The sequence below is a fragment of the Pituophis catenifer genome, unplaced genomic scaffold (assembly GCF_029215685.1).
Source record: "Pituophis catenifer annectens isolate HBS135680 unplaced genomic scaffold, rPitCat1.0.hap2 SCAF_3, whole genome shotgun sequence".
Lineage (NCBI taxonomy): Eukaryota > Metazoa > Chordata > Lepidosauria > Squamata > Colubridae > Pituophis > Pituophis catenifer.
In genome coordinates, this window is record NW_027256883.1 from 165011552 (window position 1) to 165038964 (window position 27413).

Here is a 27413-nt window from a genome sequence, read left to right on the forward strand (position 1 = left end):
TCGATGGTATCAAAAGCCACTGAGAGGTCTAATAGGACCAGGACAGAGGAACAACTCCTGTCCTGGGCCCTTCAGAGATCATCAATCAATGCGACCAATGCCGTTTCCGTGCTGTACCCTGGCCTGAAGCCCGACTGGTACGGATCTAGATAGACAGCTTCATCCAGGTACTGGGGAAGTTGTTACCCCACCACATGCTCAACAACCTTCGCCACAAAGCAACTGGACGATAGTCGCTAATACAGCTGGGTCCAAGGAAGGCTTCTTGAGGAGGGGCCTCACCACCGCCTCTTTTAGGGAGGGAGGGAAGAACCCCTCCCTCAACGAAGCATTAATAATCCCCTGGAGCCAGCCTCGTGTGACCGCCCGGGAGGCCAGCACCAACCAGGAGGGACATGGGTCCAATAAACATGTGGCAGCGCTAAGCCTACCCAGAATCCTGTCCACGTCCTCAGGAGTCACAAGGTCAAACCCCTCCCAGATAACATTCTCAAGACCCACCTCCGTCACTCCATCTGAATCTACCCAATCGGAGTCCAAGCCATCCCGAATCTGAGTGACTTTATCATGCAGGAATTGCACAAAATCCTCAGCCCTACCCTGCAAGGGGTCTTCCCTCGCTCCCAATTGAAGGAGGGAATAATGATTCCAGATTAATTTATGCAAATTTCCATGAATTCAATTCAAAATGTGGGAAAATTGTAAGCTATCTTTAAAGCCAAAGTAAATTGTAGTTTACATTCCAGTATAAGAAAGTTTATGGAACAAAGGATTGAATCAGCAGAGTTCTAATAAAATGCAAGACAGTTCTTTAATCATGCAAGATAGGTAACTATTGGATACTTAATGTAATTATGCAGTGAAAATGCATAGCTTTTATAACCTGCTTTTGAGAAAGTGTTTCTACAACTTCAAACTTTTAAAGAATATTTCTAGCTGTTCAGAACTGCTGAGTAGCCCTGTAATTCCAGATAAAATGTGAATGCAATGAACAACATATTTTATAAACATTTTATTGGTTTAATAGTGTACACAGTACTTACAGTTGTATCTATTAAAGACAAAATACACTTCAAAATGCAGAATAAAAAATTATAAACTTTTGAACTATATACAAACTTTGCATTACAATTTCACAAATATCAATGCCCCAGCTCCATTCACAACCCAAAAAGAAAAAAGAAAAATAAGTTTTTTTTTCCATGCAAAATTTTGGAAAAAACATCACTTGGGGGTTACCTATTCCCTCCCTAAGTATCAAGCCACTTTATATAGGCTCAACATTCCAGTGCTTTCTAATTCAAAAGAAGAATTCACATGTTCCTTAAACCCACTACATCTTTATCCTTAAGTCTATTTCCAATTAAGCATGTCATGGTCTCTCTTTTCATTTCTAATTAAGAGTTTGCATTTGGTATTACTTTACTTTTAATTTTTGCTTGAGAACAAAACATTTTGCATTATCTTGTAGTTTGAGATTCCCAAGATTAAAAAATAGCTTGAAATATATTTGTCCTACACACATGAAATCTAAGCCATTGGAATAATAAATTCTATCAGGTAATTTACGCCATTACAGAAAAAAACTAACTATAGAAATTTTCTAAAGACTAAAATTAAATAAGTTTCTGCTTCATTTACATACAGAAATCACAAAGACCATTTTTATTTCTATTTTTAATAAATGTAAAGGTTGCAATGGCTAGATAGTTTTAAATTGCAAATGTATTGTTATGTTTTAAATATACATTAGAATTAGGAGAACCTTGATCCTCTTAATACCCCAATATGCAGTATTAAAATGACATCTGAAAACAGGAATTTATGGGAAGAAAAATCCCTAACCCAAACAATAAAATATCTTCCCCTCATTCAGCATTATTTCAAAATGCATCAGTGCTTTTAATATTTACAGCAACCTCCCAAACCTGATGTTCTACAGATATTTTGGGATCAATCCCAAGAATTCCCAGAAAGCATACCCTTTGGGAATTGTCAATGGGAATTATAGGAGCGATGGACCTAAACACATCTGGAAGATAAAAGATGTAGGAAGGCCAATATACAACAATAGTAGAAAGGAAAATCCATTCCCCACCCACAAAGCATTAATAGTTCCTTCACTAATACCATCACTTAAATACCAATCAGATATTTGTTATTTAAAACAGTGAAAATGAACAGTGAAATGCTACATGCTGAAGCAGCCAGCTGAAAAACAAGACAATAATCAAATACCCAGTATACTGAAAATATAAAGGAAAGATCAGAAAGACTGAAGGAAACACATTTATAAATACCCAAGCTATAATACAGACTTAAACAGGACTTTACAGATACCAAATGAAACAAATCCCTTTGCTGCCAAGAGCTTAAGTTAGAGCACTGACTTCATGTGACCAGCAACTGCTTAAAATTCGGTCCACAGCCAACTTCAAGTTGAAATTTGTCAAAACAAATTCCAAAGGTTTACCAGCCTGTTAAATATAAGTTGTTGTTTTTATAACAATAATTTGCATTTACATACTCTCTCTTCATCCCTTTTGAACTTGCTTCTATTTCAAGTAAAAAAGGAATTTTGTGAAGGCAGACTTCTCCAAGCTACAACAAAATTTAAGTGAGGACCAATGTCTACTTTTTCTAGTAAGGGACCACTTCTTTCAAAATCACAAGACCTTCTTTTAAAAATGTATTGGTCAATTACCAGACCACTTTTTGTATGCAGTACTTGTGTCAAGCTCACTGCTGTTTTTCGTAACAGACCAACTTCAGTATTCCTCCATTCTCAGATTTGCTGAGCAACTGAAGGGCTGAAAAGCAGACCTCTCGGCATTTACCAGAATTAAGTAATGGAAGATATACAAATGAAATAAAGCGGTATGTGCAGGAAGGAATGTCAGATCTGATGTCAAAATCTGAATGATCAAGTGAGATTGCAAAAAACGACCATGGTTTTACAGTTTTGTGTAAGAATAAAACATAAAACTTGGTCATTCAGGACCAAGGGGAAGAAAAAGCTCTTCACAAGAGGAAATAATAGATTTTGAATTGTTAGATTTACAAAGTACATTATATGTAAAATTTGAAAGGAGAGTTTATATTTTCATATGCAAAGCAGTCTGAATTTTGACAGGATATAGAGAGTTTTGATTTGGTTACATGAATGGTCCTTACATACTGTCTGATGTTCAGAGGTCAGTATTGCATCTTATCCTTTGATCACAGAAAATCAATGGTCCCAGGCAAAGGATTAGTTTGCATAACTGGAGACATTCCACAACCTGCAGGGCCAGGTTTTAGGGGAGCAAGTTAATGAACTTTAACTGTCAAAAACACAATTCTGGTACAAAACATTTTACTAGCCATAAAATCAATGGCCATTCCCTGAGATGAGATTAATTTTGTCCCAGATAGATATATGATGGACAGTATTTCAAGGACAACTTTCGGCATCTTGTCAAGATTTTATGAGAGATTATGCTTCAACAATAGAAAGTTATGCTGCTAGAAAGTAATAATAATCCTAATAAAAAGCGGCATCTGTGAGACTAAAAAAATCACTTTGAAAAAACAAAACATGTCAGCTCTGGCTGTTTCAAACATTAGTATTTCTGTGTGGTTCAAACCCCATAGTTTCCAAACGGTATAGCTGTCGTATAACAAGTCAGTTATTGCTATTGCTATCAAGCTGGGCCTTTGTCCTGCCAAGAATGTTAAAGGCCTCTTGAGCCAGACTTTCAATCCCCGGTCTGAGAAGGGTGAATGGACACTCCATTAGTACCTCAGTTGATTGAATCCACTGCATTTAAAAGCTAAAACAAATGACTCACTGCGAGTATATTATTTGTTCTGATAAAGAACAAGGTTGTAGCAAATTTTCCCCTTCAGAAGTTGATTTGATAGAAAGGAGAGGGAACAATTGCAGAGACACAAGATGTTTGTCCAGATGTTTTGTTATTTAGTTGGTTGTTAGGATACTCTAATCATCTGTGTCATAGCTTCTTCACTTGCCTGGCCAGAATCCTGTATATATGTAAAAAAAGGTTTTGTAATCTCTATTATTTATTTCATAGTATCTAAACATAAACACGTGTTATTTAAAGGTAGACATTATGTTGCTATAGTACAAATCAGGAATGACAGAAACTTGCTTCAAGGAGACTATCTGGAGAAGGATTTATTATACAGTTTCTACTTGGAATGTGGTACTCATACTAATACAGCTAGATGTTAGCTTACTATACCGATAGTATATACCATATTTTTCGAAGTATAAGACGCACTTTCCCCCTCCCCCAAAAGTGGGTGGAAATGTCTGTGCTTCTTATACAGTGAATATTGCAGTGGGGGAGGGCTTGGTGCGGCGCCGATCAGCTGTTCTAGGTGGCGGGAATTGCTGCCGCCGAAGCCTATCACTACCGCCCATTCGCAGTGATTGGCGGCAAACGGGTGGCGGCGAATGGGTGGTATTTTTTTTAATACCTTTTTTAATACTTTTATATTGACACTGCCTGTCACCGCCTCTGCATACCCCACTTTTGGCCTTTGTGCACCCCGTTTTTGGCCCATTCCAGGTGGTGGGGATAGGTTGCCTGAAATGGGCCGAAAACGGGATGTATGGAGGCTGAAAACAGGATGTTCGGAGGCAGTGATAGGTGGCAGAGGCAATGGGCAATGACAGCGGCGATGAGCAGTGGCAATCCCCGCAGCCTGGGACAGCTGATAGGCGGTATTCCGGAAAGCTGATCCAACTGCCAATCAGCTGCTTGTGCTAAAGCTGACCAGGCTGTTTGCTGCAAAGAGATAAATTGCTGGGAGGCAGAGGCAGATTTCCCCCCCTTGTTTTCCTCCCCCAAAGCTAGGTGTGTCTTACACTTCGGAGCGTCTTATAGTCTGAAAAATACAGTAATTTGAACAGTTATTTCAGTGTGTGACTGCTGACATCTTCCGACACTCCTAAGTCTACTTAACACAATTAAATCCAATGAGCAGGGGGCAAAAATGTCCTGTGGATGGAAAAGTCACTTTCGAATTTGCCGCTCTTGAAGCTGAGAGCTAAGGAGGTGGGAGGAACTGAAGGCTCTGAAAAGATCAATGGGAGAACAGGCTGGCATGTAAACCATACGATGGAGAAGGAGAAATGGCGTGAGATGCACTGCCCAACTCCCCTTTTTAAGATCTCTCTCGATTTGTTATGGGATTGCCCAGACTGTAACCTACCAAAAATGGTTCAGCCAAACTCCTGAACCATAAAGAATTGGTTTCAGATGTGGAAAAAACTCTATTTGTTAATGCCTATCTTTTATGTTTTAAGACCATCCAACCTCTCAAAGTTCAGAAACAAATAGTGTTTATGATTTCTAATGTAAATTTTAAAATATGTAAATAAAAATAAATAAATAAGCAGAATTATTCTGTGAATAACATAATTTTTAAGCTGTTCTATAAAGGAAAGGAAAGCAGATCATCTCACAATTAAGTAAGATTTCTGTCAAAGCCAGTTGCTAAATAAATACCAGCGGTACTGTTTTTGAAACTACCTATACTATAATGTACTAACAATATAAATTTTATTTTTATATAACAATTTAACCATATATAAGAAAACATGCTCCCACACACTCACAGGGAGATGACTGTTTTCTGAGATGTATTACTTAAGTGTTCCATAGTTTTTTAATAACTGAGCTAGACAGGGTGGATTTGATTTAAATCGAGTTGATTTAAATCACAATTTAAATCACTAGTAAAAAGGCTTGATTTAAATCAACTCAATTTAAATCATAATTTTTGATTTAAATCAACTCAATTTAAATCATAATTTTTAAAGAGCAACTGTCATCTCTGCTACTCCTTTGACCCACTGTTGACTCACCGATAGTCCCAGTGTTGCAGAATATACAGCCTCATGCTACATAACTAAGCTCCATTTCATGCTGAATAAACTAAATTATTTATGTATCTTAACTAGAAAACTATCTTACGATAGATTTTTACCCCAAAAGTTTTTTATTAAAATAAATTCGATAAAAATAAAAAAAATCCGATTAAAAAAAAATCCGATTTAAATAAAAAAAATCTGATTTTTTTGATTTTTTTAAAAAAATCATTGATTTTTATCCACCCTGGAGCTAGATGAAAATGTCAAAGTGAACTAAGTTTGCATGCTTTGTAAAGTGAGAAAAAAGTAACAAGAATTCAGAATTTATTTCTGGTTAATGCTAAATTTGTAAATTGGAAGCACCTACCCATGAAGATCAACTTAAGATCATTTACCTGCATATGGGGACTATCTTTTTCTTTTGGAGAAAAGAAACGTCCCCCTTCTCCTCGTTTCCTTGCCATCGCATGACGATGTCTGGATTCATGGAGATATTTCTGTATATACAATTACAAAATTGTAGAGTTGAAAGCACACCTTATGTAATGCTAGAACACATATATATCCATCCATCCATCCATCCATCATCCATCCATCCATCCATCCATCCATCCATCCATCCACCCATCCATCTTAACTAAAGACCAGGTACTGAAAAGGTTGAAATAATGCTAAGGCTAAAAAGGAAGAGAAAAACGCTCAGTATCAGGGGTCACCAACCCTTCAGACCTCAGAGACCACTAAATTCGTAATTTTAAATCCCATGGACCACTAATATGATTTTTTAAAAAAAGATAAATAGTATTTAGTGCAATATAAAAAATGCAAATAATTTTTCTGCAGACCACCAAAATTTTCTTGCGGACCAACAGTGATCCGTGGACCTCTGGTTGGTGACCACTGCTCATTATCATCTAGTCTGAAAGAAGAAATTTCCAAAATCTAGTGTTGAGGCCTCACAGACCTAAAGAGCATCAATTGTAATTAACTTATTCCAGTAATTTTAACTAGCATTTTTACAATTAGGCTGGATTGATGTCAAGAGGTAAAAACAAAAGCCCATTTGGTCTTTGGTCTACTGTCCAACACTGCCTTTTCAGTAAGGGAAACCTCAGATGCTTCATAAAGGAAAACTCTATGTTTAGGGATCAAATGAACGTTTGATCAAATGATCAAATGTAGAATCATCAAAATATATCAACGTTTATATTTTTTGATCAAACAACTTCTGCTTTAAAATAAAGGTGACTTGTTACAGATTTCTTATAGCTACTGCTTTTTTCCTCCCAGCTCTCATGATGATAAAAGAAGAAATATCTGGGAACTGCCATCTTTCTAACAAATGTGCACTAATTCCCCACACAAATCATCAAACAGAAAAGTTGGGACCTGAAGACTTATATAGGCTGCCTGTATAAGTAAATACTCAGAGATCTTGGGCCTGGAATCTAGCTGGAGTAACTGCTAAATATTACTTTAACTAAGAACAAGACAGTATTTGGAATGACCTGTAAGTTAACCTGGAGTGCATAAAAGTGAAAAAGGAAATGTGGGCATGTCTGTAGAGCTTCTTCCGGTATTTAACTACTGAAGCATTTTATCTAATTCTAATTCCTGGGCATCTCTAGTAGAAAAAATAAAGAAGAGAATTGCTCAAAGATCTGAGAAAAAGAATGAATGATGATATTTTGGGGTAAGTTATTTGTTTGGCTAGAAAGATTAGAGAAGAAACAAAAAAGAATGAAAGGAATACAAAACATATGGAAACTCTTACATGGCTAATAATTTTGAGCTTTATTCTTTTAATGTTCAGAACCCATCTCTTTGTTCATGGAGTCACTTTGTATTATGTAACTATTCCTTGTATAATAACCAAGCCTCCATATTACCTCATATAATTAAAGTTGCAAAGACTGCTTATTTCTTTCTCCAGGATAACTGATTCATTTCTACATCTTGCTCATTTATTGCACTGTCAAGTCTGTATTTCTTAAGAAGAGATAACCAAAATTTGTACCACTGTCCTAAACAAATTTGTGTTGCTCTCTAAACAAGGCATTAGTATTAATGTGTTGAACTCCTTGTGAAAATGCATTGTATTCCACATGTACAATTATACACATCTTCTCTTGTCCTTCTATGATCGGCTAAGAACTTTTTCAGTAATTTTCAACTAAAATTTATTTTAACTCATTAAAGTGTATGCAATTTCTACGACTAAAAAAACATAGGCAATCTACTTCTAGTGACTTGTCAAGAAAGACTTTGAAAACCAATAATCTATTTCTATTCATTAAACAAAAAGGCATCAGTTTATACTGTAAATATGGTATCCTTTTGAGTCCAATATGGTTCATTATAATTATGGGAAAAGACTTTTACAGATGGATGTTACTGAGCAATCGTAATGCTATATAGCTATTTATCTTCTGCGCCTCATGAATTGTAATAGCAATTGATAATCTTACCCGCCTCTCTTTAGGTATTTTTCCTTCAGCTTCTAACTTGGCTCTTGCTTGCCTTCTCTTCAAAATCCGGTGATACTGTTTTGCATTTACGTACAGTGGCTCTTCCTCCAACATCTCAGCCCCAGGCAAAGGTATTCTTTGGATAGCTGGCACTGATCCAGCACCTGGCACCATCTACATCAAAGCAGGGAAATATACTGATTAAATTGTTTCTCACCAAGAGGCACGGAAAGACAAAGTAGGAGTGGGAAGTGAACACAACCAACTCCTAGAATTCAACTCACTTCCTGAAAAAATATTCTCAAAATTCTGCAGCAAATCTCATAGAAATTAACATAAAAGTATCTGTAGTTTGAATATTTCTATTACATCAACTATATTCCAAATATGCAAAATCAAAGCAAATTTCTTTAAAAATAAAAAAGCAAATGGATATCAAGATAAAAAGAAATGATCTAGTTTATAAATCAAGCTGGCAATCTTTTTGGTGCTGTGGCTCATGAATGTTTCTGAGAAGGGGCTTTGCAATCATTCAAAACTACTCATTCACATATATCACACATACTAATAAAACAGCCCATCATTGGAATGGAGGGAAATTTTATTATTCTATATACTCATGGATAATTTGAGTATTTTAGGTTTCAAAATGGACCTAAAATTGACTTTGGCTTATCCATGTATGGATTTAGCCCCAAATACATACCATGCTACTTTTCTAAAGTACTACATTTCTCATATATACTCACATATATGTTCAGCCACTGATAAGCCCAAGGTTCAAATTTCTAACCAAAATACAATGAAAAATGTAGATAGGTGATATTTATTATTTATTTATTTATTTATTTATTTATTTATTATTCAAATTTCTATACCGCCCTTCTCCTTTCGGACTCAGGGCGGTGAACAGCCAAAATAAAACATTTATACATAAAGTGCGATTAAAAATAGATTTAAAATAATTAAATTTGGCTCATAGTTTAAAATTTATCAATTTAAAATCCATATCAAAATTTAAAATCAACCATAAAATCATAAAATCAAGAGAGACCCATAAAATCAAGAGAGACCGGCTAACTGAAAGAGATGAGTTTTTAGGGCCCGACGAAAAGTCCGGAGGTCGGAGATCACTCGTATCTCTGGGGGTAGATTGTTCCAAAGGGTAGGTGCCACCACAGAGAAGGCTCTCCTCCTGGGGGTCGCCAGCCGGCATTGGCTAGCCGACGGCACCCTGAGGAGGCCCTCTCTGTGGGAGCGAACTGGCTGGTGGGAGGCTATTGGTGGCAGAAAGCAGTCCCGTAAGTACCCTGGCCCTAAGCCATGGAGCGCTTTAAAGGTGATCACCAACACCTTGAAGCGCACCCGGAAGTCCACCGGAAGCCAATGCAGCTCGCGCAGGAGAGGAGTCACATGGGAGCGCCCCGTCGCTCCCATAATCCCCCGCGCAGCCGCATTCTGCACCAGTTGGAGCCTCCGGGTGTACCCCAAGGGGAGCCCCATGTAGAGAGCGTTACAATAGTCTAGACGAGAGGTGACGAGTGCTTGAGTGACTGTGCATAGGGAGTCCCGATCCAGAAAGGGGCGCAACTGGCGTATCAGGCGAACCTGATAAAAAGCCCCCCTGGCCACGGCCGTCATATGCCCTCTAAAGACAGCCGTGCGTCCAGGAGAACACCCAAGTTGCGGGCCCTTTCCGTGGGGGCCAGTGATTCGCCCCCAATAACCAGCGATGGCGTCAGCTGGCTATACCGGGACGCCGGCAGCCACAGCCACTCGGTCTTGGAAGGGTTGAGTCGAAGCCTGTTTCTCCCCATCCAGACCTGCACGGCCTCCAGGCACTGGGACATCACTTCCAAGGCATCGTTGGGATGGTCTGGGGTGGAGATGTACAGCTGAGTATCATCAGCGTACTGATGGAACTCCACCCCAAAACCACAGATGATCTCACCCAGTGGCTTCACATAAATGTTGAACAGGAGGGGCGAGAGGACCGACCCTTGTGGCACCCCACAAACAAGGCGCCTCGGGGTCGACCGCTGCCCCCGTCAACACGGATTGCGACCGGTCGGAGAGATAGGAGGAGAACCAGCGCAAAACGGTGCCCCCCACTCCCAGTCCCTCCAGCCGGCGCAACATGATACCATGGTCGATGGTATCAAAAGCCACTGAGAGGTCTAACAGGACCAGGATAGAGGAATAACCCCTATCCCGAGCCCTCCAGAGATCATCCACCAACGCGACCAATGCCGTTTCCGTGCTGTACCCAGGTCTGAAGCCGGACAGGAGCGGATCCAAATAGACAGCTTCATCCAGGTACTGTGGAAGCTGTCGCACCACCACTCTCTCAACAACCTTCGCAATAAAGTGAACGTTGGAGACTGGACGATAGTTAGCCAAAACAGCCGGATCCAGGGATGGCTTCTTGAGGAAAGGCCTCACCACCGCCTCTTTCAAGGCGGCCGGCAGGACACCCTCACTCAAAGAAGCGTTGATAATTCTCTGGAGCCAGCCTCGTGTAACCTCCCGGGAAGCCAGCACCAACCAGGAGGGACACGGGTCCAATAAACATGTGGTGGCGTTCAGCCGTCCCAAGATCCTGTCCACGTCCTCGGGAGCCACAGGATCGAACTCCTCCCAGATAACACTCTCAAAGCCTGCCTCAGTCATTTCGTCTGAACTAACCCAGTCAGCAGCCAAGTCTTCCCGAATCTGAGTTATTTTATCATCCAGATACTGTACAAAATCCTCAGCTCGGCCTTGCGATATCTGTGGATTGCACATTTTTAATTATATTTTGGTTAAAAATTTGAAGTTCATCTTATCAGTGAATGAGCTAATATAGTACTTTCCTGCCCAATGATGCTACTATACATTTTGTTTGTTTGTCCTGCTGCCAAGGTTCAGGAAAATTAGTTATTGTAAGCAACTTTGCTGGGACAAAAGCCATGAGAAAAAAAATGGCAATGTTCCCAAAGGCCACAAAGTTTGCCCATTTGTGGTATACAATAATACACAATAATAGAAGGGGGAGTATAGAATGCAATACACACCATGACCATTCCACCAGAGTTAACCACATTTCCAGCAACAGGCAGAGTCACTGTTACTGTCCCTTGTCCACTGCTAGTTGTATTGGTGTTGGCTCCAGTCTGAACAATCTGTGCTCCAGCCAAACTGGCTGCTGGGATGGTGATCATGCCTGTAACAGGGACTGTAACTTTAAACAGAACAGAACGCATAAAAAATAAGGAACAAATTTAGTCCCATTTCAAATGTTATTCCCTCATTCCGAGCCATGCTTATGGATGTTTTGGATATGATTTTTTAAACTGAGATCTAAAATGACCTATCCACATGCGAGTTAAGCATGTATTTCTAAACAAAGCTAACCTAGCGTGAAATTCAAGATTTCTGCTAAATACCTTATTGTTAAGGCAATAAGTATTAAAATATAAGTGATAACTTACTTTTCACTTGTTGCTAATTGAACTGTATCATTCCCACAAAAGAATAATAATGTCCACTAAGCTTTATATAGGCTTAAATAAACTCATGGAACAGAATGCTACAGACAGGAAGTGCTAAAGTGCTTTCCAGTTCTATGGGAATGCATTTCTGAATATTAGCTATTGGGAACAGGGATGTCTGTTATCTTACGCATAAGTTAGCAGAAAATTCATACTACATGTTAGCTTCGAGTAGAATTAAGACCACATAGTATTTTAGATTAGGCTCTTTGAAGTGAAATGCAAATGTAGCATCTGTTGACATCTGTTAAAACAGAAACATCTTTATCTTGTATAGATGCTACTGACATGCATATATACATACCTCTAAGAAAGTATGTCTGGTAAAACATGGAACTGAAGAAAGAGAACAGTGTAGCTCTGAGGTGATCAGGAAATAGTATGTAAACCAGATGTCAGGATGAAAACACTGGTGCTCTGGGAAAGGGAGCACTCTCTAGTACTCCCCTCTAACAGGAGACTGGAAAACTACCAGAAGAGCAAATACAGCTCTTGTTAAAGGGCACACTGTAGAGAGGCTGACAAGGACTGTATACAACTTGTTAGCTACCCACTCATGTTCCAGAAATTTTAAAAAATGCATGTAATTCTGAAACAGTTAATATTTCTTAGAAAATGGTTGTATCAGATAGAATTCCTACCTTGTTGAAGAATTGTTCCATCAGCATTAACTGGTTGATAGACAATTGTCTGACCTTCTGCTGTCTGTGCTACCTGTTGTCCTTGGACTGCAATCTGTGGCTGGGTCTGCAGAAGCAAACATCACACAAAATTAAAACAGTAATATAAAACTATTATACCTTGGAATTTCCCATGGTTTCACATAAAACACTATGCCAAAAATCAATTTTCCTGCATGTTCCATTGACCTTCCTCCCTTTAGTTGAACCCCTCTCCAACTTCTTCCCCCTTTTAATATGCTACCTGTGTTTGGCCAGCTGTTACTGCTGTCTGTGGCTGCTGGATGATGATTTGCTGTGTCTGGCCCTGCTGGCCCTGAACTTGTACCGCTTGTCCACCTTGAATCTGAATCTGACTAGGCTGGACCAACTGAATCTGTGGACATATAAAATAGAATAAGATGCTGTTATCTACTATTCCTAATTATGGCTTTAATTGATTATTCTGAGGTGATTTGTTAACCAAACAAAAGCTAGTGGGAAATTATGCACATTAAATAACAAAAGCAACAATAAAACAATACTGAAGGGTGAGTTTGCTGCACCACTATACGTATTTTCTACAGTAAGAGTATTAAAAAATACTCCTAGGAAACATTCTTCACAATTCAAAAGAATATGAAGTCTTAAGCAAGAAGTGTTTAAACATATAGTATTAGCTCTTCTTCATCAAGCAGGGGAGTATTCTTGCACAATGTTCAATATGACCCCAATTAATAACATTAAACTAATTTTATTACAAAGATTACAAAATGAAGCTGAAATCTCATCATTTGGAAGCAGCGCATTATATTTATTTTTATAAGTCTTTTCCTTTAAAGATGAAGGCTAGGCAACTAACCCAAGTGATACTACCAAGTATTCCAGCAACATCTGGAGAATCACAGATCCACCATCAGTACTAATGATTTTGGGAAGCACCAATTGGATTAAGTTGAGAGGCCCTATAGGTAGTCCTTTACTTACAACTGTAATGGAGCTTGGAATGTCCGTCATTACAGTCATTACATTAGAGTCATTACAGTCATAAGTTGAAGCACCCACGTGACCAACCAAATTTTATGACCTTTTTTGTGGTTAAGCAAATTAAGCAATATGCAAATATGGCAGTTGTAAGCATAACCAAGGAACACTGCAACTGGCTGTAAAAGTGTGCTGGGTTCCCAAGGGCCTGAAATGCAATCATGATTATGCTGTCATCAGAACTCTGGAACTGGGTCATCAGTACTTTTGAGGGGATTGTCAAAACTTTGAAGGATTGGTAAAAAAAAACAAAACTGGTTGTTAAGCAAGGCCTACCTATATTACAATAAAAATGGTAAACACAAACATTATTTTGTTTCACAGAGTAAAAATGTAAGAAATTTCTTCACAGAAATGTAATACTTTTTTTTTAAAAAAAGAATTAAACTAATTTATTGAAATAATTTACATTTATTAGCAAAAAGAACATAGATGAGTTTCTGTTCATTCAGACATATTGCATCTTTAAATTTCAGTTGATGGGGAAAGCAACAAGTCATGGTTACTTCAGTTTGAGCTTCCTTGTATTTTCCTAGGCAGAGGAATATTTTTGGTATTTTTCTAGACACAGCTGGTTTATCTAGAAATGTATGGATTAATTTGAACCCATTCAAACTAATTGATTTGATCCTTCAAATTAATTAGGGAAAATGCTAGTACAGAACCTTTTCCAAATTGCTGAATCAATCTGAAGCTAGTAATTTGATGATTTAGTCTTTAAATTGATTTTGGTAAATCGATTTGATTGAAAACCGATTTAATAGAATCACTGCATTGCTTAACACTAATTTGTACATCATTTGGGCATGCTGACCTGCTGAAGTCCTTGTGATCCTGAAACCGGAACTTGCATAATAGTTTGACCCTGGCTTCCAGGTACAGCCTGTACCATAATTGGTTGACCAGTTGATGTGATTAGCTGGCCTCCACTCACTTGTACCATCAGTGGCTGACCCTGGACCTAAAGAATGGGAAAAGAAAAGAACCACAATGAAACACAAGCTCAGATAAGCAATTAGCTTCAGGCACCAACATTTTCCTATGTAGAAGTTCTGCAGAAAATCATCATCATAATAATATACCATCAAAAACAGTATTTGCCTATTCCAGGTCCCTGAAAAGGCCTGGATAGGTGAATAAAAATGTCAAATCAAGTCGAAATATCTGATGACTGTGTGACTAAACATAATAATATAAAAATATGAAGGAATAATAGGAAATACAAATATATAAAAATACAAAGGAATGACATTATTAAGAAATAAAAGAACAAAATGTAAAATGTGACTGGAATTAAAGATAAAGAAATTTGCACAGATTTGAGCACTTTGAAGAATTTGAGGCAAGGAAACTTGAAAAATAAAAAAAACAAAGCAAATCTGTATGTAAAGCACAATAAGGAAAACTGCAGAGGCTACAGAGCAACTGAAACAAAGAATCGTGCCACTATAGAGAAGATCAAGCGACATGACAACGGAATAATTCAGTTCCAACATAACTTGCAGTTTAGAGCAAATCAGCATTAATTCTACAAAACTCTTGAAAGTAGGAAAGGACTGACCACAAAAAATGAAAAGCCTGACAAAGCAACCCTAACATTTGGGACAAGTTTGTGGGACAAAAGGAGTCACAATAGGAATGTACATGGGCCAAGCAATTTAAGCTCCATGGATTCTGACTAAAGTCATTGGCAAACCCATCTTTGAGGGTTTTGGAAGCAACAGAAAATAAAAAATAGCTAACAACTGGAAGACCATTTCTAATCGAGAAGGAGAAAGAGGAGGAGGAAAAGGGAAATGACCCTGAAAATTGCAGGGTGCAAACTCATAACCTGTTTCCCAACGACATATAGCTAGTCCTGAACATCGAATTTTGATCATTTGAAGTTACAATGGCACTGACAAAAGTGATTTATGATTTATGACCATCACAGGGTTATCTGATTGCCATTTCTGATCTTCCCAGCAGGCTTCTGATAAGCAAAGTCAATGGAGGAAGTCAGATCTGTTTAATGACACTGTGATTCAGTTAACAATTGCAATAATTCACTTAACAACCAAGGCTAAAAACATCGCATATTTGAGCACAACTCACTTAACAACTGTTTTGAGTGCACAGGATGCAAACAGACCACCTGTTTGCAACATCTCAAAGCAGCCACATGTTTTTCTAAGTCTGAATCCAAAGAACTGCATACTATATCATCTCCTATTAATTTAAGGCACCAAGAAGTAGCTGTATCTTTTGAAGATAGGCTGCTAAATTTAATGAAACTCAAATGTTTTTATGAATACAGGTAGTGCTTGACTTACAACCATTTGTTTAGTGACTGTTCGAAGTTACAATGGCACTGAAAAGATCGATTTATGATTGTTTTTCACACTTACAACCATAGCAGCATCCCCATGGTCATGTGTTCAGAGTTTGGATACTTGGCAATTGGCATGTATTTATGATGGTTGCAGTGTCCCAGGGTTCTGTGATCACCTTTTACAGCCTTCTGACAAGCAGAGTCAATGGGGAAGCCACATTCAGTTAACAACCATATTATTATCTTAACAACTGCAGTGATTCACTTAATAACTGAGGCAGGAAAGGTTGTAAAATGGGGCAAAACTCACTTAACATCTGTCTTGCTTAACAACAGAAAGTTTGGGCTCAATTGTGGTCATAAGTCAAGGTCTACCTGTATGTGCACTTGTAACTAATTCAGACATATTTGGGACCTGAAATGGAAATCCAAGTATAATATAAAATATGAATGTCTTCTGAAGGGAGACATTCTATGCGACTTAGGCCAGCTAAATAAAAACTCTTTCAAAACACTGGATTTTAATTTTCATAATTACCAAATTATGGATTTGAAATTGAATATATATGGATAATTCTAGGCTGGAAAAGACTAAAGAAACAAGAAAGAGAAGAACTAAAAAGGAACATATTGTAAAATTCAGAGTAGGTCAATGCAATGCAAATAAACTTTATCAACATTATTTTATTATTTCTTAGATATAATAAAATACTGAATATTTTGAAAAGTGTAATAAAGCAAAAAAAAATTCTAAACAAGAAAAAAGATACCTTTGATGACATCAAAAGATGGATGTTAATGTGCTTTGTAACACTAATCCTTAAAAGGGCAGAGGAAACGGAAAGTAATAGTAGTCTTGTCTTTTTTAACAAATGATAAGAGTTTTCACATGACATTTACCATTTCAGAAGAACACAAATCAGGATTTGAAATCTTTCTTCTCCAGTATTTTAATATTTTAAGCTAACATATATTATTGATTTTTGTCCTAAACGTAATCCATTAACTAAATCTCTCAAACTAAACTTCTTTTTTTTTGCAAATCTCACTGGTAAAAGGGAAAACAACCCCTCAAATATATAATTTTAAGTATTCTTTATTAAAAAGATTTTTTGAAGGGTGGCAAGCCCGCAGTCCCTCCCCCCCCCAAGCATATTATCCCTATTTTTAAAAATCTGTAGTAATAGAAGTTTCAGATAAGTTAGTTTGCGACATGCATTTTTAACTGGATAATCCAACATTTTAACAGTTAATTTGACTGTTATCTGCTACAGTTAGAATGAGCTGTCACCCATACATATGCATATAGTTCATATATTGAACTATAACTCCTTTGATTCACAGCAAGCATGAGAATCGGTTGAGAAGCTTATCCATCCCATTTAGGAACATGAGATGTTATTTATAATTAAAACTGCCACTATTTTTCTGTTTCCATTTCAAGCCCCAGTTCAAACACAGCATTGAACATGCAGCGATAGTGTAATTCATGCAGTGCTCACACAAAAACAACAGATAGATCACCACTACCTGGAGGGTCTGAACTTGCTGGCCTGAGGCAGATGCCACCTGAGCCTCAGTCTGCAACTGGACAGCAGTCACACCACCCTGCTGCTGGGAACAGGAACAGGAAGAGCTTGAAACTTGGCAGGAGGAAATGCTCAAGACAAGATTAAAAAAAAAAAAACTGCCAGAAGAGACAACAGGCCCTACAAGGAGGAATGAGTGAGTCCATTTCTAATGTGGTAGCCTATCAATGTTTAATCTGAATATTATTCTCAGGTCAAAAAGAAGCAAAGTACACCCTTTTTCAGTGCAAAGTTTGGAAGCTCTAAATAAGGACAGAAAAGAAACAGACGACTGACTTGTGGCTTCTGGAAGGAATAAATCTGAACACACTGATATTGTATTGTGCCTAAATTAGTGTAGGCCTTATACTGTGATCTCTCTCAGAAAAAAGCATTGAAATTTAAGAAACATAGATAACAAAAACAAACCCCAGTATGATAAGCATAACCTAATTTACATTAATCCAAGAGATCTCTAACTTTATATGTAGTACTGTAGTTAAGTATTAAATTATCTTATGCAAACATCACCCACAAACAAATCGTTACATTAGTGTTAGACCGGGCCAAGAAATAGACATACCGTTTAGTTTTCATAATTATATTTTAATGTATAGAGATTGAATGTGCCCTTGTAGGGCTATGCAAACTATATGGAAGTACAATTCATTTTGGCAGAAATTCTGGCAGACGTACCCTCTGTGCACATATATGGGCAAAAACACTGGGGAGGAGCATGATTGCTTTTACACTCGAAGAAGTGATGCTTCTTTTGCAGCAAAAAGGATAACCCAATATTTTGCACAATTCTAACAATGAATATGGAAGTACCTATTCTTCTGGGCACTTAAAACTGTTAAGAACCAACATATTGAAATCTGAATTACAAATAACTATCATACCTGTTGCTGTATTTGTCCAGCCTGCACAACTATCTGTTCTGTTGAGTTACTGCTGTTTGTGGTATATTGCTCCATAGTTTTCTGTATCGATTCTTTATCCAATCTTCAATCAGAAACCTAAAAAAAAAACATTGTCAGTGTGTACTGAGTGCAAGTTATCTGGGAACCCTAAACTATCAAAGTGGGTCCAACTGCAACATAGTAAAATGGTAGAAATTGGGAAACAAAGAAAATTTCCAGGTGAAGCAGAATTTCAAAAGGGAAACTTGCTGGTGGCATTAGGGGCAGATGACTGGGCTAAAGTACTGAGCCTCTAGAAGTTATGAGAGGGAGGATTTTTTAAAAAAAAATTATTATTATATTTGTATACCACCCTTCTCCCGAGGGACTCAGGGGGGGTGAACAGCCATGGTAAAAACAATGTACAACAAAAATTAAAAGCTTATTAAAATAATTCAATCAATCAGCCAAATTTAAAACATCCAACTAAGATCATTTTAAAACCCCTATCAAAACCCAATTTAAAAAACCTTTATCCTGTCAGTCCAGCTTGCTGGAATAATAGCGTCTTCAGAGCGCAACGGAAGGCACAGAGGTCGGGGATCCTTTGTATGTCCGGGGGCAGTTCATTCCATAGGGCCGGGCCCCCCACAGAGAAGGCTCTCCCCCTGGGGATCACCAGCCTACACTGTTTGGCTGACGGCACCCTGAGGAGGCCCTCTCTGTGGGAGCGTATTGGTCGGTAGGAGGCAATCGGTGGCAGAATGCGGTCCTGTAGATAACCAGGTCCTAAGCCATGGAGCACTTTAAAGGTGGTAACCAACACCTTGAAGCGCACCTGGAAGACCACCGGGAGCCAGTGCAGCTCGCGCAAGATGGGTGTTACATGGGAGCGACAAGTCGCCCCCATTATTACTTGCGCAGCTGCATTCTGGACCAGCTGGAGCCTCCGGGTGCTCGTCAAGGGGAGCCCCATGTAGAGAGTATTACAATAGTCCAGCCGGGAAGTGACGAGGGTGTGAGTGACTGTGCACAGGGCGTCCCAATCCAGAAAGGGATGCAACTGGGAGATCAGGCGAACCTGATAAAAGGCCCCCCTGGCCACGGCCGTCATATGATCCTCCAAGGACAGCCATGAGTCCAGGAGGACGCCCAAGTTGCAAGCCCTCTCTGAGGGGGGTTAAAATCTCATCCCCAATAGCCAGTGATGGTGTCAGCTGGCTATATCGGGCCGTCGGGAGCCACAGCCACTCAGTCTTGGAGGGGTTGAGTCAGAGCCTGTTCCTCCCCATCCAGATCCGCACGGCCTCCAGGCAGCAGGACATCACGTCAAGGGCATCATTGGGGTGGCCTGGGGTAGAAATGTACAACTGCGTGTCATCGGCATACAGTTGACACTTCACCCCAAAGCCATGGATGATCTCACCCAGCAGCTTCACATAAATGTTAAACAGAAGAGGCGAGAGACCGACCCTTGCGGCACCCCACAAGTGAGGAACCTCGAGGTCGACCTCTGCCCCCCGTCAACACAAACTGCGTACGGTCAGAGAGGAAGGAGAACCACCATAGCACAGTGCCCCCCACTCCCACCCCCTCTAGCCAACGCAGCATGATACCATGATCGATGGTATCAAAAGCCGCTGAGAGATCTAGGAGGACCAAGACAGAGGAGAAACCCCTGTCCCGGGCCCTCCAGAGATCATCAACCAATGCGATCAATGCCGTTTCCGTGCTTTAACCCGCCCTGAAGCCCGACTGGCACAGATCTAGATAGCTTCATCCAGGAATCGAGGAAGTTGTCGCGCCACCACACTCTCAACAACCTTCGCCGCAAAGCGGAGGTTGGAGACAGGATGATAGTTAGCTAATACAGCCGGGAAGGCTTCTTGAGGAGGGGCCTCACCACCGCCTCTTTCAGGGCGGATGGGAAGACCCCCTCACTCAATGAAGCGTTGGTAATCTCCTGAAACCAGCCTCGTGTAACCTCCCGGGAGGCCAGCACCAACCAGGAGGGACACGGGTCCAGTAAACATGTGGTAGCATTAAGCCTCCCCTAAATCCTGTCCACGTCCTCAGGAGTCACATGGTCAAACTCTTCCCAGGTGACACTCTCAAGACTCACCTCCGTCATCCCGTCCGAGGCTATCCAATCGGAATCCAGGCCGGCCCAAATCTGAGCGATTTTATCATGCAGGAATTGTCCAAAATCCTCAGCTCTACCCTGCAAGGGATCCTCCCTCGCTCCCACCTGTAGGAGAGAGCGGGTCACCCTAAACAAGGCGGCTGGGTGGTTCTCTGGAGATGCAATAAGAGTGGAGAAATAGTTGGATTTTGCCACTCTTATCGCCACTAGATAGGTCTTGATATAAGACCTCACCAGTGTCCGGTCAGATTCAGTACAGCTGGACCTCCAATCGCTCTCTAGGCATCTTTTCCGGCGCTTGATCTCCCTCAGCTCCTCGGAGAACCAAGGAGCTGGTTGAGATCGGCACCGAGTCAGAGGCCGCAAAGGCATGACGCAATCCAAGGCTCCAGCGGCCGCCCTATCCCAGGCAGCCACCAGTTCCTCAGCCGAGTCGCGAGTCAGAGTCTTTGGGAATGGCCCAAGCTCCGTCAGGAATCTCTCAGGGTCCATCAGGCGCCTGGGACAGAACCACCTGGTCGGTTCCGTCTCCCTGCGATGAGGGGAAGCGGTTCGAAAGTCTAACTGAAGGAGCGAGTTATCTGTCCATGACAAGGGCTTAATAACTAGGTCTCCTATTGTAAGATCATTCAACCACTGACCAGAGACAAAAATCAAGTCCAGCGTGTGTCCCCCGATGTGGGTGGGGTCATGAACTAACTGGGTCAGGTCCATGGCCGTCATGGAAGCCATAAACTCCCGAGCTGCTTCTGACGTTTCACTGACGGATGGCAGGTTGAAATCCCCCATGACCAGAAGCCTGGGGGTATCCACCGCCACCCCCGGCTATTACGTCGAGCAGCTCAGGCAGGGCTGCTGTCACGTGGCAGGGAGCCAGGTACGCAATCAACAAACCCATCTGCACCCCATGACCCCACTTCACAAGGAGGGATTCATAGCCGACTATCTGAGGAACAGTGGCCTCCCTCAGACTAAGACTTTCTTTAATAATCACCTCTACCCCCCCTCCCCTCCCCTGGGCCCTCGGCTGATGAAATGCACGGAAGCCTGGTGGGCACATCTCCACGAAGGGAACCCCCCCCCCGTGGCCCAACCAGGTCTCCGTAATCCCTGCCAGGTCCGCATCCCCCTCCTGAACTAAATCATGAATGAGGGGGGCTTTTTTAGTCGCAGACCTGACATTACACAACAGCAGCTGAAGGTTCGGGCCCTGAGACTCTGCACAACCTGGAATACAAGAGGCGTCTTGAGGGCCAGAGCATGCCACCGCTCGTAGGCAGCGGGTGCATACTCCCCGAACATATGCCCCCCTACACCCGCCATATCTGCCCCTCCCACCCACTATTTTGATGGAATAGCCCTTCACCTCAGCCCCCGGTTCCCTATCTAAACCCCCTCCCTCTCTCCTCGCCGCTCTGAGGTTCTGTGGACCCCCCCAGGTCCTTCCCACCCTTCAAACCCCTTCAAAACTTTACACAAGCCTTCGTTAAAAATCCCTCACTCTCTTTTTTGCTGCATGCCACCTCTCGGGGTTCCAAGACCCGTCATCAAGGTAGGCCCTCGATAGGGTAGAGGGCCAAACCTGCGAGAGGGGGGAGCCTCGCAGCCCAAGGAGCTCAGCTGTTGAATACATCTAATATCGGGAGTAAATGGTGGCTTATAATCAGGGGGTCGACTATGATGATTTAGAAGTCCAACAAAGAGAAAACATAAGTCTTAGGTATTTGTACTTTGGAAACTCCACTGCCCTTTCATGGCAGTGGGAGGAGTCTCAAGATAGTCCAAGGTATCAATGGTGTTGATGTTAAAATAACTGCCAGGAGCCGACTCCCTCAATACTCATGTCCCAAGATATGATTCTCTGTCTGAGAAGATGGAGCAACGTCAGTCCATGTAGCCAGGAAACAGAAGGCAGTCTACAAAGTCAGTGCAGCGGGCATATCGGGAGATGATAAAGTGGGGAGTAGATGGAAAGATGGTAGTTTCCAGCAGACTGGACATGGGCAAGTGACTATCCTAGGCCTGAAAGCCGGCCCAAGAGAGGGGAGGAAGCAGTACAAAAGTGTCCAGGGGAAAACACCCCTAAATCATCTTCCGGTCCCCCAAATCACCCCTAGGTCACATCGCTGCCCCATTTAATCACCCCCAAGACATTGGTGGTGAACAGTCCAGGGTAGAAAACTGCTGGGTTTGCTCCCACCATCTCCCTCATAGCTCTTCGGCTGCCACTGCCATCCCACCACCAGCCAGCGGCCGCCATTACCGCCGCCTCTGCTGCCGCCGCCATCGCAGCCACTGTCAGCCACCTCGCCTTCATCCTCGTCTCCCCTAGCCCCTAGAAACATGCTGGGCTTCCAGGGTTCCGACGAGGTACCCACCGAGGGTGCTGTGTTGCTGATGCCGCCGCCGCTCAGGCGGCCGCCAGCTAAGGGATCGCCACCGCAGCCATCCGGCCAATAACACTGCCCCGCACCTCCTCCGTGTCATGACCGACTCCTCTCGGTCGAAGATGTCCTGGAGAGCAAGAAAGCTCTCAAATGGTCGGTGAAAACCTCTAGCAGGGTGGGGGCCCTAGATGTTGCAACTGGCCCCCAGAGACCCCCTGTAATCGCCAGTATTACCCCTTCGGTAATCACGGCTCAGCAAGGAGCCACCATCTTGGGTATGCACTTATCAAGCAATTTTTTTACTATAGGTATTACTGCATTTATTACTCAGTTTATACCTTCTTATCCTCTTGGGAATTCAAGAATGCACAGGGTTTTTACTCATTTTACCCCCACCAACAATAGGCAAGGTAATAGGCAAACTGTTCAGTGGGAAATTTACATCCTCTTGGAAAGGAATTTATAATTGTCAACAACAAACATCTGATAGTTTCCTACTTAACAGCTCTAAGTATATTGGCCTGCCTTTCCCAACCATCATAGGTGAAGATATGGTGCTATAAATTAGGTAATTATCTGTAGGGGATTAGGATTGGTGGAGACTGAAGTAGTGGAAGTACCTCCAACAGATCCAAGCATGAGGTAGGTTGAAACCAGCAGGAGTGGGACTACAATGGTTCAGGTAAACAACATTCAAATATTCACATGTTCTGATTAATTTTGCAGGACACTGCCAATGTTAATTCAGTCAAGAAACTGGAATTGTTTTTCATCAAATGTATTTGTACAAGACACATTATTTCAGCAAATCCTACTGATGTTGACTTCAGGTCTGAGGTCTGACTTCCTTCTAAATTCAGTTGTGAGGCCAAGGAGGAGACAAGTAGGCTATACGATTGTGAGATTTTGTATTAATGAGTGGAATAACTTCCCTCCAGAAATTGTGGGTACTGCAACACTGGAGATTTTTGAGAAAAGATTGGACAGCCATTTGTCTGAAATGGTATAGGGTTTCTGCTTGACCACGGGGTTGGGATTAAGAAGACTTCCAAGGTTCCTTCCAACTGTTATTTTGTTACTACTAAATTCTATCCTTTTTGTTTTCAGCAGAAAAATGATGCACATTTGTCAAATTACAGAGATAGCCAATTGAAAACTGTTGTACTTATATTTGAAATATCACCTTCCTTTCTCTATTTTAACTACATGTTAAGCTTACAGGTGAAACTCGAAAAATTAGAATATCATGCAAAAGTTCATTTATTTCAGTAAAATAATTCAGTAATTTTAAAAGGTGACACTAATATATGAGATAGACTCATTACATGCAAAGCGAGATAGTTCAAGCCTTGATTTGTCATAATTGTCATGAAAACCCCATTTATTGCATTACTGAAATAAATGAACTTTTGCATGATATTCTAATTTTTCGAGTTTCACCTATACTTGCATATAAACAGTAATTTGATTAGCTTTTTTTAAAAAAAGCCAGTAATACAAGCCATTCCCTTTCTGCCACAAAGCATGGTCTCTGTAAGCCTTTATGTTCAATGGTATAATATATAAACAAACACAGAACATAATGAAACCACAAAACAAAAACAAATCTATTGTTCCCTAACCTTGAATTTAAGAAATCCTATACTACATACTATATAGTATCCCCTCTTTGTCATATGGAACTATGCTGAAAGCCACTAAATCATGTTATACAGGAAGTACATAAAAAGATTTCAAGCACAAAAAAATACAATAAATCACCATAACGTTATTCTAACACCAGAGAAGAAAACATGCCTTAACTCCACCGTTTATTGAAAGGTTCTTCTTTCGGGTTACCGGTCAGCCTATGCAATGTACATTTGTAGTAAGGTATGAGAGCAGTTTATAACGGGCATAAGCAGCAGTGGCTTTCATCTGAGGCAGATTATTTTAGTATAATTGTAACCCGATATGTAAGGAAAACCCCTTTGTTTTGTGTCATGGGAAAAAGCAGCTACGAAGAGGCCTTCCCGGTTACAATATCGGTCTCGACCGAAGGCGTATTTTTTAGAGGCAAAAATTTGGCAGAGCAGCTGACGGAGAAACGCAGCGCTCCCAGCCCCGCGGTGTTCGGTTACAGACCGTGCCCTGAAAGGCGTGCGAGTGAAACTGACCTCCAGGGCCAGAGGCCGCCAAACACAGGATGGCGAACCTCTTACACAGGCCACTGAAAGCCGCCCCGTGAAGCCACCGGAGGAAACGCCCCACGGGCTTTCTCTCGTCCCCTTCCTCGGGCGAAGGCCACACAAAGGCATTTCCGAAGGTCCTCCGGCGGTCCCGCGAGGACCGGCCGACCAAGACTGGACTACCTAACCCTATTCGCCCCAAACAGTGACATCCCGGTTCCCACGTCAGCCACCCATCCCACTTCGATGTAGGTTCAGGGCGCCAACGGGCCACAGCCACTCGCTGCCCCAGCGCTCGCCCAGCCCTAGCCCGCGCGCGGCCTTCTGACTGGCCACTCGGCCCCGCCAATCCCGGCTCTTGGGCCGGCGCTCGGGGGCTCCATATTGGCTGCTCGAACTCACCGTGCCTTGCTCCCCCGGTTCGGGTCCCGCTCTGATTGGCTCCGCCACCGGTCCCCGAAACCCAATCAGCGCCTCCACTCAGCCGCCGCGCAAAATGGCGCCCAACCCCCCGAAGCCCAACAAAGAGAAGGCGAGGGTGCCCTCGCGCAGGCGCGGTAGAAAAGTTCCTCCCGCGGATGCTTGCGCTGGTTTAAAACTGCACGCATGCGTTGGCTTCTTTCGAACTGACGGGTGCGTTTGGACCGTTTCTGTCCCCTTTCAACCCCTCCAGTCTCGAGATGGCTTTTCTACGCATGTGCGGGACAATTTTCCCCCCCCCAAAAGCTTTTTTTCAATGGCACTTCACGGATCCCCCTTCTTTCTATAACGCATGCTCTTGGCCAGTGCCATAGAGTCCTCTTCCTAGGGAGGCCCACGCGAAGGCTGACATTTTGTGTGTTTTGTTTAAGGGGCTCCCAAAGACGGTTGCCATAACAGAACTTAGAACTTAGTGGGAGGCGAAACTGATTGCTGCCGTTGTATATGTACAAGGCTGGTGGCCGGTGTGGTTCTTTTTTTTTCTCCTTACTTTCGCCATCGCTGGCTTAGAGAGTTCGGGGGCGGGCTAAGGAAAAAGACGTCATGCCTTGAAGGCGCCTCGAGAGGCAGCCGCCCGCCCTTTGGTGCAACTTGGCCGGTTGTCTCAGAAACAGTATTGTTGTGGCCCTGGGTAGGCCTTTTCACACGAGAAGGCGAAGGATGTGTTAAAAAGTCTCAGAATTAATATTTTTTTGGGTGGGGGGGGGAAGGTTATCGCTACGTAACTGGTGCCCTAATTCGTATTTGATAGTTTGGGTTTACAGCAATTATATATATATATTTAGTAGTCATTTCTCTTTGTTTGCTTTTCCTGCCATGAATGTGAACATTATTATTTTCTAGTCCTTGTAGCTGAAAAAAACCCCCTGTGATCCACTCAGTTATGGCTAGTACCCGGATTTCTGGAAATGAAGAAAGGGTTTGTAGTGGAGTTTTTAAAAAAATTTATTGCAATTCAGTTTTGAATTCTAAAGATAGTTTTAGCTGGTCTCTTTAAAAAAAAAACATCTTGCTATGGAGGATTGATTTTAGGCTTTTGTTTGTGCAGGAAAAAAATCCTAAATCATATTTGTAAAACTTGGAATTAATTTTTCCATAGGTTTCACTTCATCATAAAATGCTAGCAATATAGTTCTGCCAAATAGGTTATAATACAATCCATTTTCAGTACTACTTTTTATATTTTATCCATCCTCTAATAATACATTCTGCAATGTTTAAGTCAATGCTGTTTTCCTTTTAACAAAGTGGCTACTATCTACTATAAACTTTATGGGGCCAAGAGGAATAGTTCCAAATAAATATGCTAAAAGAAAGGTGAGGCTTGGAGCCTAATAGAATAGAACAGAATAGAATTCTTTATTGGCCAAGTGTGATTGGACACAAGGAATTTGTCTTTGGTGCATATGCTCTCAGTGTACATAAAAAGACAAGATACACTCGTCAAAAATCACAAGGCACAACACCCAGTGACAATCATATGGTACAATAAGCAATCAAATCATACTAGGAAACTATATCAATATAAATCGCAAGATAAAAGCAACAAAGTTACAGTCATGCAGTCACAAGTGGGAGGAGATGGCCAACAGGAACCATGAGAAGACCAATAACAATAGTAATGTAGCCTTAGTAAATAGTTTGACAGTTTGAGGGGATTATTTGTTTAGCAGAGTTATGACGTTCAGGAAAAAACTGTTCTCCTATCTAGTTGTCTTGGTGTACAGTGCTCTATAGCTAGTTTTGAGAGTAGGAGTTGAAACAGTTTATGTCCAGGATGCGAGGGGTCTAAGTATTTTCACAGCCCTCTTTTTGACTCGTGCAGTATACAGGTCCTCAGTGGAAGGCAGGTTGGTAGTAATTGTTTTTTCT

The 27413-nt window shown here is 41.3% G+C and overlaps 2 protein-coding genes across 8 annotated transcripts in view; one reads left to right on the forward strand and one right to left on the reverse strand.

The window, feature by feature from the left end:
- Positions 1-27413, forward strand: part of OARD1 (O-acyl-ADP-ribose deacylase 1) — a 40893-nt gene that overhangs the window by 7451 nt on the left and 6029 nt on the right. Inside the window, exons 1-2 of one of the 6 annotated variants that reach the window (XM_070941480.1) lie at positions 25893-26005; positions 26385-26460. The exons of 1 other annotated variant lie outside the window; for it this stretch is intronic. In XM_070941480.1, coding sequence (XP_070797581.1) covers positions 26425-26460 — 36 coding nt within the window. In that variant the 5' untranslated portion in view covers positions 25893-26005; positions 26385-26424. 4 more of the 6 variants (XM_070941481.1, XM_070941483.1, XM_070941482.1 and 1 more) reach the window with 4 other exon arrangements.
- Positions 1093-25550, reverse strand: NFYA (nuclear transcription factor Y subunit alpha). Of its 2 annotated transcripts, none has more exons than XM_070941475.1 (9): positions 25464-25550; positions 18364-18480; positions 14397-14543; positions 12804-12935; positions 12521-12626; positions 11403-11551; positions 8350-8523; positions 6277-6378; positions 1093-4023 (listed from the first exon to the last, which is right to left on the reverse strand). In XM_070941475.1, the coding sequence occupies exons 2-9, from the start codon at positions 18436-18438 to the stop codon at positions 3970-3972; spliced, it is 939 nt and encodes a 312-aa protein (XP_070797576.1). In that variant the 5' UTR covers positions 18439-18480; positions 25464-25550; the 3' UTR covers positions 1093-3969. The 2 variants fall into 2 exon arrangements, with proteins under 2 accessions (XP_070797576.1, XP_070797575.1); XM_070941474.1 differs by having other exon boundaries at positions 11403-11569.